Source organism: Accipiter gentilis, chromosome 23 (genome assembly GCF_929443795.1).
Source record: "Accipiter gentilis chromosome 23, bAccGen1.1, whole genome shotgun sequence".
Lineage (NCBI taxonomy): Eukaryota > Metazoa > Chordata > Aves > Accipitriformes > Accipitridae > Astur > Astur gentilis.
The window spans coordinates 7,407,111-7,423,099 of NC_064902.1; the positions used below are offsets into that span (position 1 = coordinate 7,407,111).

Genomic DNA, 15,989 nt, shown 5'->3' on the forward strand with positions numbered 1-15,989 from the left:
GCATCAGAAATGTCCCTATGAAGGGACACACACAAACACTTTCTCCACTCAAAGTTGAGATTCTGAAAGGTTAGCAAACCCTTTCAGTTCCATGGTTTTAAAAGAACCACCTGCAACAGACAGTACAGAGAAGTACATGGACTCCAAATGGAATTTCCACAATGGGCACATTATTTTTGCAGGTGCTTTGAACACTCACCAGAAGTAGGAACTCACTCTTACCTTCATTGATGTTGCTGAATATCGAACACTCATTGTGGCCAGAGCATGTTTTGATGAAGTCAGCCCTCTGATAAGCTTTCCCCCACAATGACTGATCTATTTTAAAAAAATAGTTATACTACAAAGTCAGAAATGCTAGAACAGACAAATATGAGGCAGCTAAAAGCTTCAATGGCAGATTCTCTACCAATTTGGAAAGTAGTTACAGCACTCCCTTAAAATTTCCTGAGATTATCAGGTCAGAAATACCAACATTCAGTAAAGCTAAAGCAAGACATTAGAGACACGACTACAGAAAAGTGAAATTCAGACATTTATTTGAACAAAGCTTCTTCTCCATTGCCTTTCTACCTGCCCCATGTATTCTTCAAGGTAAAACTACCCAGGCAGTTTAACAGGGCACAGTATTTTACTGTTACCAAAAAGAAATTATTTCAAGCTATGGCTTTACCTGCAGACACATTTAATTAGGTATTGAAAGTTCTTCACTGTAAGAAAAAAGAAATGCCTAGGAAGTGAGGATAGCAATCCAAGCATTTAATACACTAGTGAGCTAACTGCACAGACTAAGTTTAAGATCACAAAGTCTTTTTTCTGTAGCTCAATTTGGAACACCACCAAAGGTCTGCTACAGCATCTGTCCAGAAACCAGGTCCTTCTCTGTAGACGGTCACACATGGTGCAACCACAACTGGCACATTTGCTGGTGTATCAGGGAAACCACACTAAACTGAGACACAGAACTCCTGCCACCCTTGAAAAAAAATATTCTTTCCAGATTAACACTGTTAATTTTTGGAAGTATTTACTACTAGATGAAAATGTCAGTCTGGTGCCAGTCAATCCAAAACTTTTCACAAACATACAATTACAAAAGTCTTCAACACTAAAGCCCTTCCTCCCCCCCCCCATGAAGCAAAGCTACACCTGAAACCATCTATGCTCACAGGAAAGGGGAAAATTAATACTATTCTGCAATATCATCTCTGCAGTATCTTAGACTCTCCCACTCTTCAGCCCACTGTAGTTTCTTTCCCACAATAAAATGTCAATAAATCACTGACTTCAGAAATCCACTTCAGTTTTTAACCACGTTAGTCTCATATCAATGAGACAATTGTGTTCGTATACTAGAAGAGGTACAGCATCCACCAAAAGTGGACGCAGAGTACAGACTGCAAGACAAAATCAGATATTATCTCTCTAGAAAGATCCAAAGTGGTCAGAAAAGTATTTCATAAAATACTCATAGAATAACTTCCACTAGAAACCCTGTCACTCACACTGAAAGCAGACCAATGAAAGAACCCTGCAAGTTATCAGGCAAGAAGCACTATACCCAAAAGCATACTTCCACAAGCAATTTTAATGTCAGGACATTTTCACAAATATTTGGCACTTTCCAAAAAGTACTTTGTAATAAGAGATCCCATTAAAACCCATTTATTAGATCTTCAAGGCAATGGAAAGCCACCCTGTTTTAGGTCTTTTGTATATGCTGGAAATCACGTTCTTCTTGACACACACAGTACAAGCTATTCTAAACATTTAAATTTCGCATCCTTATTTCCAAGACTTGTGGGGAAAAAAGCCCACAAAACCCAAAACACTGTTTCACAAATGAAACAGCCCTTCTAAACATTGCAGTCCCCAATTCTAGCACCAAATCAAAGCATACAATTCTGAGACATGCAGCAGACCTGGCACTCAGAGCCTCTATAAAATTATGAGCAGTATCTCAGTCATACCTCTATTTGATGAAGCGATTTGAAAATTGACAGATCAAAAGGCAAGAGATGCTCCTGAATGTTACTGGTTCCAAAAGGTCCCCCTGTTCCAGTGACCTAGTAATTAACATTTAAGAACAGAGTCAGTGCACATAATCCAACTTGTCCACATTTCAGATAGTCTTACTCAGGCAATAGCACAAATACAGCATCTTGGAAAGACAGCCGAAGTCCAACCAGTTTTTCAAGTGTGAAATTATTCATGAAACTTGCCGATTAACTCTTCAGGAAAAGATTGTAGTTGCTCCAGCTAAGTGCGCTGAACTTGAACTGCCACCTTGTGCTTGTATTTTGTAGCACATGGGGCATGCAAAAAAAATAATCCCCCAAAAGATACCATAGGCAAGACTGACCAAGGCTTCATTTTCAGCTGACCAAACCAGAGCAGCATTCACTAAAAACAATTTGCTTGAAACGTCTGGATCCTCCAAGACAGAACAGTTTCAATTCCACTACAGGGTATGAAGTTCAAGGCACTGACAAGATGAGTTTGAAGAAAACATTAGACATTGGTACACATCTAATAAAAATGCATCTAGTATTTCCATGTGGTCATTGGATTCTGGCCTCAGAGCATGTCAACAGTGTAAGAGACAGGTGGTTTCATTTATGTTTGTTGTGAATATAATTTTGGGAGAAATATCTAAGGTTTTTTTCTGGTCTCGTATGTATCTTACAAGGTCTGAAGGTGCCCACTCACAAGCATTCAGAAGCGCCATAAATTCTGAAGATGGGTATTTTTCTAAATGATATGCTCTTCTCCAGCCAGAGAATCCTCTGTTCAGAGTATTCTATACACAGGGGATGGCAAAGGCAACTGAAGATCCACAGAAATACAAGCACAGCTGTGGTTTTGCTTTCACAACTTCCTAAGTACTCCAGTGAAGCTTCCCCCAATCCACTACTTTGTTTCCCCTTTGAACACACCACAGTTAAAAGGAAGCTCTTCTTGTAAGAAAGGGGCTAAAAAGAGTTTGAGCTATGCAAGCAGTGTTAAAAAAATTACTCAGGAAAAGTCTTTCCAATCCACTTATTTGGTAGGAAAAAAAATTGGCTCCAGACAAAAATTATCTGGCCATTTTACATTTATTCTGAAATGGTATTTTAGCCAGAAATTCAGGGCCATCTCATCTATGAAACTGAGATTTTTGAAAGTTAAAAAACCCCAAACTAACAGACACAGTCAAAGGTGAGAAAGGGGACAGGATTTATATGCATGTATGCATATATGGCCTACGCACAGTGTCTGCAAAGAATGCAGGGTTGAAGAGAATAGTATTTATCTATCACCCTATTCCTACTAGCACCCACTAAGATTCTGTGACTACATCTCTACAGAGAGCACTGCTGAAGAGACCACATCGGACGATCAACATCTTTGTTAGAGAACTATATGCTACTGAAGGTTGACAATAAACACCTGCTTAACATTGACTTCCAAATGCTTACACTTGTTTACTATCCTTAAAGTTCTTGTGCATTCAAACTAGACTCCAAAAGTATGCTAAGAATCATGTCAGTCTGGTAGAAACATCTCCAGTATTTGTGCAAGTATAGCTCACCTTTAAATACTTGAGTCTACAAGTGAAATCTAGAATATGACCTAGATCTGTTTTGGCATCTCCATTAGCACATGTAGGCTTCCCCTGTAGCAACTGTTGAGTGACAGCATATAACTGCAAGGGTCTGATCGTGAAGACTTCTCCAGCCATTAATAACTGCTCTCCTGAAAAACAGAGTATGATGGTATCAAACACAATGCTGCAATGGTTACGAAAGAATAAGTGCTACATGGAAGATCTGATGTTAGAGATTTGATGTTTGTCATTTATACTCTGAGCTCATAATTGAGGTACCAAAACAATGTCCTTTTTTGCCACTTTAAACTACAACAGCTAAATTAAGAAAATTTTTTTAACACCAAAATAACCTAGGCATTCAAATGGGCACTCATCATACAAGCCTGAAGCTCCTAACACAACTAATGGCAAATTTCCCTCAACCTTAACAGGACTGGAATCAAGGTTCATTTATATAATGCAAGAGATACTAAAACTTTTTCTGAGATATCCCTAAGTTCGATAGCAGTTAGGACTTACTCTTCAGAAAAAGCAGTGCCTGCCATCTAAAAACCAGGCCTTACATGTTTTGCTACGCTGCCTAAATGCAGAACTGTAGCAAGTATGTTTTCTTGGAAAGTATGAGGAGTTTCACCACACTAATACCAATGTGAACTCCCAGAACAGGAAATGCATTATCTGATATTTTTACAATCCCATTTCATTCTAGGAACAGTGGGAAACAGCATTCAAAAGCCTCCCTGAAGGCACCATAGGAGTTAACATGGACTACAGCAGTCAAAACACACACATGTGGAATTAATATCTTTCTCTTCTTCGGGACATCAGTTTGACTTCATAGACAAGAGAGCATCAGCTTTCATGATAAGCAGAGTTCTCAGAAATGCTCTGAGGAGTAAAATTCCCTTTGGCTTCAGTGGGAGCAAGTCCAAGATTCCAGCTGCATGTTACTGGAAGGCTACACTAATATACAGCAGTCATACAGCAATGATTCTGGTATCAGTGAGACTGCAGGCACTACAAAGTCAGGGATGATTTCTTCAGGAGCTTCCTTAAAATTGTTCCAAAATTTGCTGAGCAGACCCTCTGAATGGCTTCACCCAAATTTAATTTTGTGCCAGAACAGTTCGAAATGGCATACTGAAAAATGCATCACCTATCACCTCAGCCAACTGGAATTATACAGTAGCATCTAGCATGTCCTTCAAAACAAAATTAGCATTGGTTAATCATTTCACATGCCTCCTGCTGTTAATGAACCAGTTAAAGCCATTGCACTTACAGTAAGTGCATGTAATTTTCATCTGCCAGCCTCAGAAAAGGCCATCCTTTAATTAACTGACCAGAAGGTCTCATGTTTCCTGAATTCTGGAAGAACAATATTAATTTAGATATCTAAAGTGGCCTCTTGCATCTAACACAACACTGTATCAGGACTCACTGATATAAAACAAATTTCCTTACAGGTTACACTAAAACATCCTAAGACAGAAAGCTTAACAAAAGCTTCTGATCACCAGTACCACATCCTATCCTTTAAGGACAGACTAGTAGGCCCTTTCCAAAACCTAAATTCACCAATTTCTCTGTTTTGTTTCTGTCACAGCTCCTCCCAAAATGCAGCTTGAATCAAAGTGTAAACAGCAAGAAAAAGGTGAAGAGAAAGAAGGGGAAGAAAAAAATCTCGTAGTCTGACATGGAAAATTCATCTCTCACTGCCTGGAGATTCAAAATCACAGGTATATGAATGCATGTACACAGAGGAAGTCATTCCCAGTTAAATTCTTGCAGGTTCTTTACCTTTGTGGAATAGCTCTTCAGCCAATGCAGCAGTGATCCCATTGACCTCCTGCAAAGAATAAACCGTTGTAATCAAGTGTTATTTACATATTATGGTTCCAATTTTTCAACATGTACCTTTGCTGAAGTCTCCCTTTCTTGCTGTGGCACAGGACTTTTTTTTTATAACAGAAATCAACTGTTACCGTGTCTTATGGATTTCTTTGTAACTTGAAAATACTTCATAAAAATGACCTGAAATTATTTAATTTCATATTATTTTAATTTCCAACGTGGAAGATACTGAACTACATTTAAATAATCACATCCTGCATATATTAGAAAAGGGCAACAGCAACTAGAGCAACTATTACTAGCCATCATTAGCCCAACTTGAAAGAAAGCTCTGTTTTGAAGAAACTATTACAAGCATAGTGATCTTCAAATTTTAACATAAAGACTAACCTAATGCATCAATCACTCAACATTTCCTCAGAATATCACTAATGCACAGAAAACTTTAGATTAACAGGTCTACAGGGAAGAAGAGATATATAAAAAGTAATTAGTCTTCTCTATTATGCTTGCTGCAGAGCAATTCAAAAGCCCCTTTTCCCCATCCTACATCTTTGCTACCCTCCTGGACCTACCCAGGTGCTCAATCTCCATTCCAGACACTGACAGCTCTAGAAGGAAAGAAAAAGGCTGAAAACAATGCACAGATTTGTTCTTTCTGAATCTGAAGGTGCACAAAGATCAGTACCAGTATTTCCCATACAGGCATACTTCCCTGTAGATTCTCTCTCAAAACCCATATGCTCTATGGAAGTCCAGAAATAGTTCTGAACATTTCCAACAGTTCTCTCTAAGGCCCACAAAAAGAACAAAATAAAACTATTTGAGATGGTGAAGCTTCCCCTAGACACATGCATCTCATTTTAAGGTAGCCGCAAAGGATAAACATATTATGGATCATCACAAAATGAATATTTAATGAGTTTACTTTGCTGACAAATCCCTCATGATTCATAACAAGGGAATAAATCCACAGGACATCTGCAGCAGACAGTTCAGCTCATTTGATGAGGCAAGCATTTGAGAAAAGCACATTCTTAGTATAACTGAAGCCCCACTCAATGAGGATGAACAAAGATTCCACACCAGTTTTGAGAACAACAAGCTAGAAGCTGCATTCCAAAAAAAATTCAACAATTCTGAATCATTTGAATAAGCCAATTACATTCATCTGACAGGCACAGACTTAATTGAACTCTATACTCTGTATCTTTCATCTTCTGGGACACAGCAGAAATTTCTTCTAAATATATAATTGAAATGAGATTATGACTTGGACTGTTCAGTGACTAGCAGGCAAAAAAAGCAACTCTATTCCTCTGTCTACAAGAGACCTCTGTCTTAGCTCTAACTACTTATATGCATCAAACCCACAGAAGTCCATTGTTTGCAGGTGTCTCTGAACAGCAGTTTGTGGGTACTCAGTTCTCTTACAAAGAGAAGCTTTTGCAAGTTAACAAACCAAATCTCTAAGATGACAAAGTATAAAACAGAGCAACAAAACAAGCATCCCCGTATCACTGCAGACATCCTATTCAATGTCAAAGTAACAATGATGTTCTACATTGCTGTCACATGCAACTGTTTCTCCTTGCTAAGCTGTACCTGGCTTTTCCCTGTGACATGCAAATGCTTCAAAGTGGGTTTCATGTATTTATTGTAGGTTATTTCTACTCCAGTTAGTTCTATTAACCTGGGAAGTAAAGTTAAATAATCCCTACTGGAAATACTACAAATAAGCATAGACAAAAAATATCGCAGCCTTCCTATATAAACTAATGAAGCAATATTAGGGACTATAATGGCTCAAGCATGCACATGGGCTGTCTGGTAACAAAAATATTTTAAAATAAGATCAAAGTTCTGCAGGAAGGTTATTTTCCAGTAGAATTGCTGTGGTAAATATTTAGCTTTTCTGCTGAATAACTAACTTTTTTTGTAAATATTTGAAAGTAGTCTAAAGTTCCAAGCAAAAACAATTGAGTTTATACCTCAAGCCAGACTCCCCTAAAGCAAAGAAATGCAGATTAAGCAACAACTTTGCTTGTAATACACGAGCACAGCATAGAAACAAGGAAGCATTCATATCCAAATAATGCTAGCTCTTTGGAAAAGTAAAAAAGGATGAATATTACAGCAAGAGAAAAAAAACGGTCTAACTGAAAAACAACAGAGGGACTAGGAAGAATTTCTGCCTGCATAAAAACCTTTGTTGAAGGTACAGCACTGAAACATTAATGAAAGAGACATTTAAGAGACAGAGTAGCCAGAGAACAGAAAAATTATGCAACTTCTGAATGATCAGGAAGCTTGCTCCATCTGAATGGAATTGTCCCTACATGATCACGTGCATTTTTAATACATTTAAAAACTCTAATCCATTTTAGAAGGCTTGATCATGACAAACTAGTGCTTCTCACTCAAATCTGCAGAGCAATAGCAACACTATGAAGTAAACCTTCCACTGTTTATCTAAGTCAAACTCTAAAGTCTCACCAGGATAATTATGTTCATGTAACATAACTAAACCAGGTTTTTCTTTGTTGCTAAAACTTAATTAACACACCTAGTGGACCACTTGTGACTCACTTCTGAAGCCTTTATATGAAACCATGAAGGGCTATCTCAGCACATCCCACCCCAAAGCAATTACTGCTCCTCCTTTCCATTGAGTTCTCCAGTGCATTTTCCTCTACGAAGTTCATTCTCTCCCTTACAACATGATGCCATACTGCAAAAAAGCCTAATTATACACAAGAGATGAACAAACAAATTGCAATCTGAACATGAAAGCAAGCCACTGCTTCTCACTTCAAGCACCCTTTACCCTAACATTGTCTGCTGGCTGGAGATATTTCTCCAGAGACCACTCCATCAGTGTACTTCTCATGGAGAAGCACCATTTTTCTTCATTTGGGTTACTGGAAAGTATTTCAGTGTGAACCACAGCTCTAACCATTAACCACTAAGTAGGAGTGTGTGTGGATCAATTATGCAATGCTCCTTTGGAGAGCCAGCACTATTGACTTTAGCCTAACAAACAATTCAGCTTCAGATTTATTCACAGTTTCCAACTATCCTGCCAGCATTTATTTTCTCCTCTTAGAGTCCCTATCCATATTACACACCAGCACAGTACCTACTGCAATAAAAAGTGGTGTCAAAAATCCTAAGAATATGCTTTGTTTGTTACATTATGCAAAATGCTGAAAAAGAGTAGTTTCACCTATTTTGTGAAGATTCTACACAATTCTCTCCAAGTCGGAGAGCTAGGGAAAGACATTTAGGCCTCCACCTCATATGCTAAAAACATAACTTACATATAAATGAAAGTGTAGGAAGTGTGACAAGACTTTTGGAGTAGTAACAGGGAACTTGACTAGCAGGGTTTGCAGGTAGACCTCCAATTCCTTTTGTCTTTTCTCCACCAGGCTTTTGGAATTTTTTCCAATAATCTTCTTAGGAGGTAACAGATTTTTATCTATCTTCTTTTCTGAAACAAGCTGAAAGACAAAGACCAGAGTTACTACCCAACTCACCATCTGAACATGCACAAAAGATGCAATAGAACACATTAAAAGCATGTTGCCTGATTTCGGTAAGATCCAAAAAAAATTACTTCAGTAAATTTAGCTATTGACCTCAAACTACTAGGTATTTTCAGAAATAACTTTTTATCACAAAATAATGAGAACTTCAACAAAAGTGTTTTCTGGAAGAATCATTCACAGTACCACATGGTTGAATGTAACTAAGGTGATAAAACAACAGAATAACCAGTGCTTTTCTGAGAAAGCAGCCCAGTCAACTATAGTGGACTTTCCCTCATTTTCACTTGCTGTTTTTAATCAGCACTGGTTAGTAGCTACCCCATGCTACTGTCTAAGGACAGTTTTATCATCCACCTCTCCCAGAAGAGAATATTTGCTCCAATCCAGCTTTTTGTTACCAGATCAGCTGATCATAAACATCACTCTTGGCAAAACATTAAATGACTCTAGCCTGAAATCCATTCTTTCTGATACAAGCTTCTAAGGCTAAAGTTGTCCAGGCCAACCTCCCCCAGTTCAAGAGAGAAGTGTAACAGAGGCAAGTAATATCGTTCATACAAAAAGGATTTAGTCTGCAGTTCAGATGGTATCTGGCAGATATTCTTGCTCTTTATTGGGGAAAGAATTTATGTCCCATACAACAAAACTATACAAACTGCACAATGTTTTGTAAAAGACCAAGGCCACAGTTTTAATATCTTTACCTTTTCATGCAGGTCATGGAAATCGCTGTAACGATGTTTGACTGTCCACTGATGATTGCCAACACTGACCTGAATAATGTATACCTGAAAAGAAGAAATTAAAGTAAGCGCACTGTAAAGCATTTGTCTTAGAGAAGCTGACTGTGAGACATTCTGTTAATGTAGCACTATAAGGTGATTCTACATGCTTAAAGTATCACAGTTAACTGAAAGCTAACCCAAACTCTAAGATGAGTTTGCTCATATAGGATGCCTAATGTCATTTGCAAGGCTGCTCCACACACAAAAACATGCAGATGCTTCTTAATGTAAAGAAATGGCTTTTATTTTTGCAGCCCAAAGGTTAATAACCAAGATCTTTAAGCCACTTTTTCTGAAGATTTCTGCTAGCTATGTTGGTATTCATAGCTATCCACAACGCTGAGACAGCAGCATCCCTTCTTCAATCTACCAAGTTCTACAACAGGCAGAGGAACTTGGCAACCATCCTGCTGTCGCTTCACAGTTAAGCAGAAATCTGGAGGCTTAACCCTTCAGAAATCTAGACAAATCCTTTGGTTGGCTGGATGTTAACTCTTTTATTCCTTTTAGGGTAAAGCACACAAGACAGCTTCCCGAGAGTTACAATCATGGCCAAATAATCACTACAATCATGGCCAAATAATCACGACAATTATCTAAAGCAACCCAACTTTTCTTTACACAAAGCTAAGTGTTTTTAACCATGCATGTACCAAACAATTCAAGATTTTCATTGCAGGTGACTTTGCAGATTGAACAGTACAGGAAACTCACAATCTACCTTTGGATACGCCAGAAGCAAGCCATCCCAAAGAAACTTTAAAGGTACAAAATAAAACAAAGTGGAAAACAAACAAGGCTCGGTAAAACCAGTTCTACAGCTACTTGAAAATAACAAGTTAAATAACTTGTGTTATCCAATGCAACTATACTCCTTGGGGAAAAAAAAAACAATTCGCAATCAAATCTTGAAAGCATTTAATACAGTTGCGAACTTGCTTACTACCACAGATAGCACAGACCTGACTCATAGCTGCTATGAGAATGATGCACATCTAGTTGCTAAACCCACATGAGGAAACAAAAAGCATCAACAGTTTCAATTTGTTATGTAAAAAGCCAGTTTTCACTTATTGTTAGTACAGACCAGCACAATACCAAACATTAAATAGAATACCACTTGCATTTTAAAAGACAAACTATATCTCATACCAATTATATTTTTGTAAGCATCTGACACTGGCTTGCTGAACAAAACCCAAGTCCTACAGAGAACTGAATCAAGATGTCTGACTAGTGCATACAGCAAGTGACACGTCAGTGTTCGGATGAGTACTGAAAACACAGATGAATGCGTCCACAGAATTACAGTCTCAATTAAGGCCTGCATCTGCTTTCCCATCATGTTGTATTGGGAAACAGCAGATCATGATTATTCACTGTGCCAGTGACAAATTAGAACAGGAATAACCTGAGCATTCAAGTGCTCCTCATAACCCTGAGGAAAGCAAGGAGATACTCAAAGAAACCAGAAGATTAAAGGTAGAATTAAAGTAGTACTACATTTATAAGCCATAGTAAGACCACCAGTTCTTTTTAAAAGCTGACTGTGCTGAATTATAGCAGATCAAGCATTACAGCTAAACGCAATGCAGACTGAGTATATAATGCATAAAACCGCAGATTAGACATTGAAAACACAGTAAACTTCACAGCTCCCAGCTTATGAGACAAGGAAGGAATGCCCCTTCTCTCTGTATACAATACAGTCAGAGTAAATATGTAATAAAGGTTTCGTATCCTTTTGCTGAAACAGCAAGCACTGACCAATTCTAGAAACGTAGCACTGAGCCAAATGGATAGTCTGGTCAGGAAAACACCTGTTAAAATGAGTGTTTACATGCACTGATACAATTCCTCAAATTAAGTCTTTAAAAAGCCATAGCATTCCCCGTGTAGAATGCAGCCAGAGCCAGCAGTACATATTCACCCCTCAAACAGCATCAGTACACAGAATTACAGCAACTGATTTCATATCAATCCACAAGCTACCATTATCTCAAAGAATACAAATGCAATATGCTTATGTGCTCCAAAGACCTGCTTCAATAAGCAAAACCCCTTAAGTTTCTAAAAAAAGTCAGGTATCCAAGTTCAATTAATTTTGAGTGCACTAATATGACAAGGCTGACAGTTTAAGATTCTTCAATAACTGCCTACCTGTCAAACCAAACGCTACAAGGCATACATGGAGAGATGAAATTCTCACACACTGCCCTGTCTCCCAAATACACCATGTGAAATCTCCACCCTTATTTATGCCATAAACTGCATCTCTATTGAGCTAAAATGCAAAAGTGTTTACATTCACAGGTTTTCCTCCTCCCTGTGTCTCTACTAAACTCCGCCGTGTAATAAATTTTGTACATCTTTCTATAAATCAGTCATTTTGGCTACTCTTACTTTGTAAAAGTGTTTTGCATATCTGCAGTGCTGTATATTTTCAGGATTTTCTAACCAGTCACTTACCCACCCATCTGAGTTTACATGGGAAACTTGCATTTCTACAGTATCCCTCATCTAACTTCATACTTCGGTACTGTCAAGACAACAAGCACCTCACTTTACAGATGACAGGCAGAGCTGCCCACAGGAAGCCTGGGACACAGGTGTGACTGCAGCCAGTAGGTCCCGAATTCCAGAGCAGTGATGCAACTGCATCTCCTCCTCTCCACTCTGTCAAGTAGTCAGTTTACACCCATTCAAGGAAGCCACAGTATTTTCCTTAAATATCAAGGCTAGTATTTATATTCAAAACAGCTGCAAAAGACAGGAAAAGCAGAAAGGCAATTTTAGGCCAAACAAATGCATAGCAGGAAACAAAGCACTGGCAGCCTTGAGGCCTTCCAGCAATCAGCCAGTCTTCAGTCAGCATCTAGCTGGACCAGCACATGCAGGAGAAATACCTAGTAAAAGTGCTCATACATTTCTAACCCAACAGAAGAAACATCAACAAGTGCAGTATTTTTTTCCTGCTGGACTTACCCATACCTTGCCTTCCACCCTAAACAACTCCAACAAGAATCACATTTTCAAAAGTGCCTTCAAAATTACACAGAACCGTGGACCGCCCTGATATATTTTAGAGGATTTAATCTCACAACTGTCAAACTGATGTCATTAAAATAAGTCTCCTTCTATTGAGATTATGAGCTCTGAAATACAGAGTACAACGGGAAGCACACACACAAAAAGAAAAACGACTCTTTCAAAAAACAAAGATGTAAATAAGACCACTGCCATCTTGACTACTACATGTTAATGGATAAAGATGCAGCTTGGTACTGCTGTATTTCCTTTCTCACCTTTACCAGATTTGACTGACTTTTACACTATCCAATTTCTTTACTTCTGTGCTGGTACAGGTCTTTATCACATCCTTAGGTGCTGCTAATCTAATTTTGAACACTAAACACAAATGCTAATTTTTTTAAAACATTCACCTTGTGAATAATTTTGTAAAATTTCTGTTTTCGTTTAAAGATTTATTCCTATGTTTCTAATGGCTTGGGTCTATCTCATACAAACTGGCTGCAGGCTTGGAGTCCTGTGGAAAGTTTTAGGAGGTTTACACACAGGTAAGCTTAATGCAATGACTCCTTCAAAAATGCAGCAAGAGAATCAAAGTAGGACCAAATAGTGGTAAATCTTGCCTTTCAAACACGCTACTTTTAATGCTCCCAAGAAAAATGGCATTAAAATAGCATGGCATTTCCAGAACCATAATCATTAAAAAAGAAAGCTGGCCTTGAAAAAATAAGCTTCCTTGGGATTAGCTGCAGCAGCTTAAAATGTTATCCCCAACTATCAGCTGAACACTACCTTCAGTGAAGTTATACACCTGAACTACAGCTCAATCTAGCAAATTAATGAATGGTACTACCAAAGGCTGGCTGTACCACAATACTAGCTTGCAGGCCAAAGCCCCAAAGTAGCTAACATTTCACCTCCTGTGTCCATAACCACCAGTAGAATAAGGGAGCAGATAACATTTTGACGTTTTCTCAAGTAAATTCACTTGAAGTTCTCATTCACTGGTATTGCAAAATACTAACGAAAATTCTCAACACCAACATTAACACTGCTGAGTCTTGGTTCACACCTGAAATCGAAGTTTCCAGTCACCATGACACACGTCTCACTATGCCTCTTGGCTGATCAGGAACTGCGAAAACAAACTTACTTGGGGGATGAACCACATCCTAACACACACAGTGGTAACATCTCAACAGCAGCATCAGCATCATTTCTGTGAACACACATCTTTATGTAACTAACATAAAGAGCTGAAGCAATTTTCAAGAATTTATTTTAAGCTTCTAACAAACTCCTTCACTGAACACTCATTACATTTTTGTCTGTAATTATGGCTACTCACCACCTGACAGTCATTCCTACACAATGATGTTTCAAGGGCTGTCAACTGGAAAGGAGTTAGGCCCTACATGTACTACAGCTGTGTAAATGCTCTGTCCTATTAAAAACTCAGAAATCACTCTCCTGTTGCTGTTTTCTCTGGGTACCTTTTCAGAGGCAGTAACCTGAAATATTACTTGTAACCATTACACGACTTTACAAATGCTACCTTTCTAGACCATTGCTCCCCCTTCCCTTTTCTCTTTTAGGTTCCTACCTCAGGAAGAAACCTGAATGACATTATGTGCATTCTACAAAAAAAAAATAAATCATTCAAATCACACTAAAATAAGGTAGGAGCAGAAAACATTTTTAGTTATATAACTAAAGGGTGGTGTGATCGAGATGTTTTCTGTCTGCAATTATGCTGAGTTTTGTTTTATGATGAGCTTCTTCCTGAAAAACAGACCAATTAACTCAGTAGAATGCAGCCAGTTAAAACCAAGTTATACTTAATTCCTTCCCCAAACAAAAATGCTGCTGACAATCTTTCCTCTTTTTTTTTTTGTAGGGTAAGAGAAAAACTGTCTACCCCAAATTATCTGATTTTCTCTGAAAATAAGGTTGGCTTTTCAAAGGGGACTTTTTACAGTATTTTCACCTGAAGGAAACGTTTCCTACAATATTTAGTCCAGCTTTAAAAGCTATGTTTACTCAATAACAATTTTTCATAATCACATGCACATATACATGCATGTATCTGTATAAATAGACATGGGCAAGAAGAACACGACAGTTGCAAACAGGCTCCACAAAAACACCGGCTCTCCCAAAGGGCCAGAGCAGCGAGGAGCTCGGGGCTGGGGCGATTTTCACCAGCTGAGACCCGCAGCCCGGCTCCTGCCCGCCTTCGGGGCCGATTTCCCAGAACACGCGTCCCTCCGCGGAGGCAGAAACGGCTCGGAAACTTCTGCCAAATTATTCTCGCTCCGGCTTTAGCGTGGGTACCAAAGCGGGCCGAGAACTGTTGCTTGGCTTCCTCAGAGGCGGCAGGGAGTCGGCGGCGCTAAGCGGGAGGCAGCGCAGCACCGAGCCCGGCCTCAGCCCGCTCCCCCCGGCACCCCGCAGGCTGCCTGAGGCGGCGGCGAGGCGGGCCCGCTCCCCCACGCCTCCCCCCGCCGCTGCCACCATCACCCGCCGCCCGGCACGTCCCTCACGGCCTTCCCCCCCCCCCCACCTCCCCGGTTCGCCTCCGCGGGACCCCCGGCCGCAGCCTCCCTCCGGCCCCGCACCGTGTAGGTCTCCACCAGCTCGGAACCCAGGACTCGGGCCTCCCGCGGGGGCTCCTCGCCGTCCTCGCCCCCCGCCGCCGCTTCCATGACGCCGCAGAGAAGCGCAGGGGACCGGCCGCCGCTGCGCTCACGCCGTCACCGCTCCTCTCCGGCTGCTGCTGCCGCCACCGCCGCCCGCACCGGCCCCCAGCCCAGCCGTCGCTCCCGCCGCCGCCATCTTGGCTTTGCGCCCCCCTCAGGGTGCGGTTCGTCCCGCCCGCCGCCTCTTCACTGGGCAGCCGCCGGCGGAGGCGGGGCCTGCCGCCGGGGGCGGGGCTTGCCGCGGGGAGAGGCGGGTCTACGGCCCATCGAGGCGGGGCTTAGGGCGTGGGGGGCGCGCATGCGTGCTGCCTCGCCCAGCGGCAGCTTCGGGCAGCGTAACGCGCTGCATGGCTGCGGGGTGCAGCGCAGCCCTGTGCAGTGCAACGCAGGTCTGTGCAGCGTCGTGCAATGCTCTTCAGGGCTGTCCGCTGCTGCGCTGGGCACCGCAGCCTTCTGCAATGCAACGCAGGGCTGTGCAGCG

At 40.5% G+C, this 15,989-nt stretch overlaps 1 protein-coding gene across 2 annotated transcripts in view; it reads right to left on the reverse strand.

Annotated features, from left to right (window-relative positions):
* Nucleotides 1-15,707, reverse strand: part of NISCH (nischarin) — a 32,198-nt gene extending 16,491 nt beyond the window's left edge. Inside the window, exons 1-7 of one of the 2 annotated variants that reach the window (XM_049826110.1) lie at nucleotides 15,428-15,706; nucleotides 9,699-9,782; nucleotides 8,764-8,946; nucleotides 5,390-5,438; nucleotides 3,572-3,735; nucleotides 1,971-2,066; nucleotides 223-318 (exon numbers count right to left, since the gene is read on the reverse strand). In XM_049826110.1, the coding sequence (XP_049682067.1) occupies nucleotides 223-318; nucleotides 1,971-2,066; nucleotides 3,572-3,735; nucleotides 5,390-5,438; nucleotides 8,764-8,946; nucleotides 9,699-9,782; nucleotides 15,428-15,514 (759 nt within the window). In that variant the 5' untranslated portion in view covers nucleotides 15,515-15,706. Of the gene's footprint in view, nucleotides 1-222; nucleotides 319-1,970; nucleotides 2,067-3,571; nucleotides 3,736-5,389; nucleotides 5,439-8,763; nucleotides 8,947-9,698; nucleotides 9,783-15,427 lie in introns of both variants that reach the window. The other variant, XM_049826111.1, reaches the window with a different exon arrangement.
* Nucleotides 15,708-15,989: the final 282 nt, after the last annotated feature.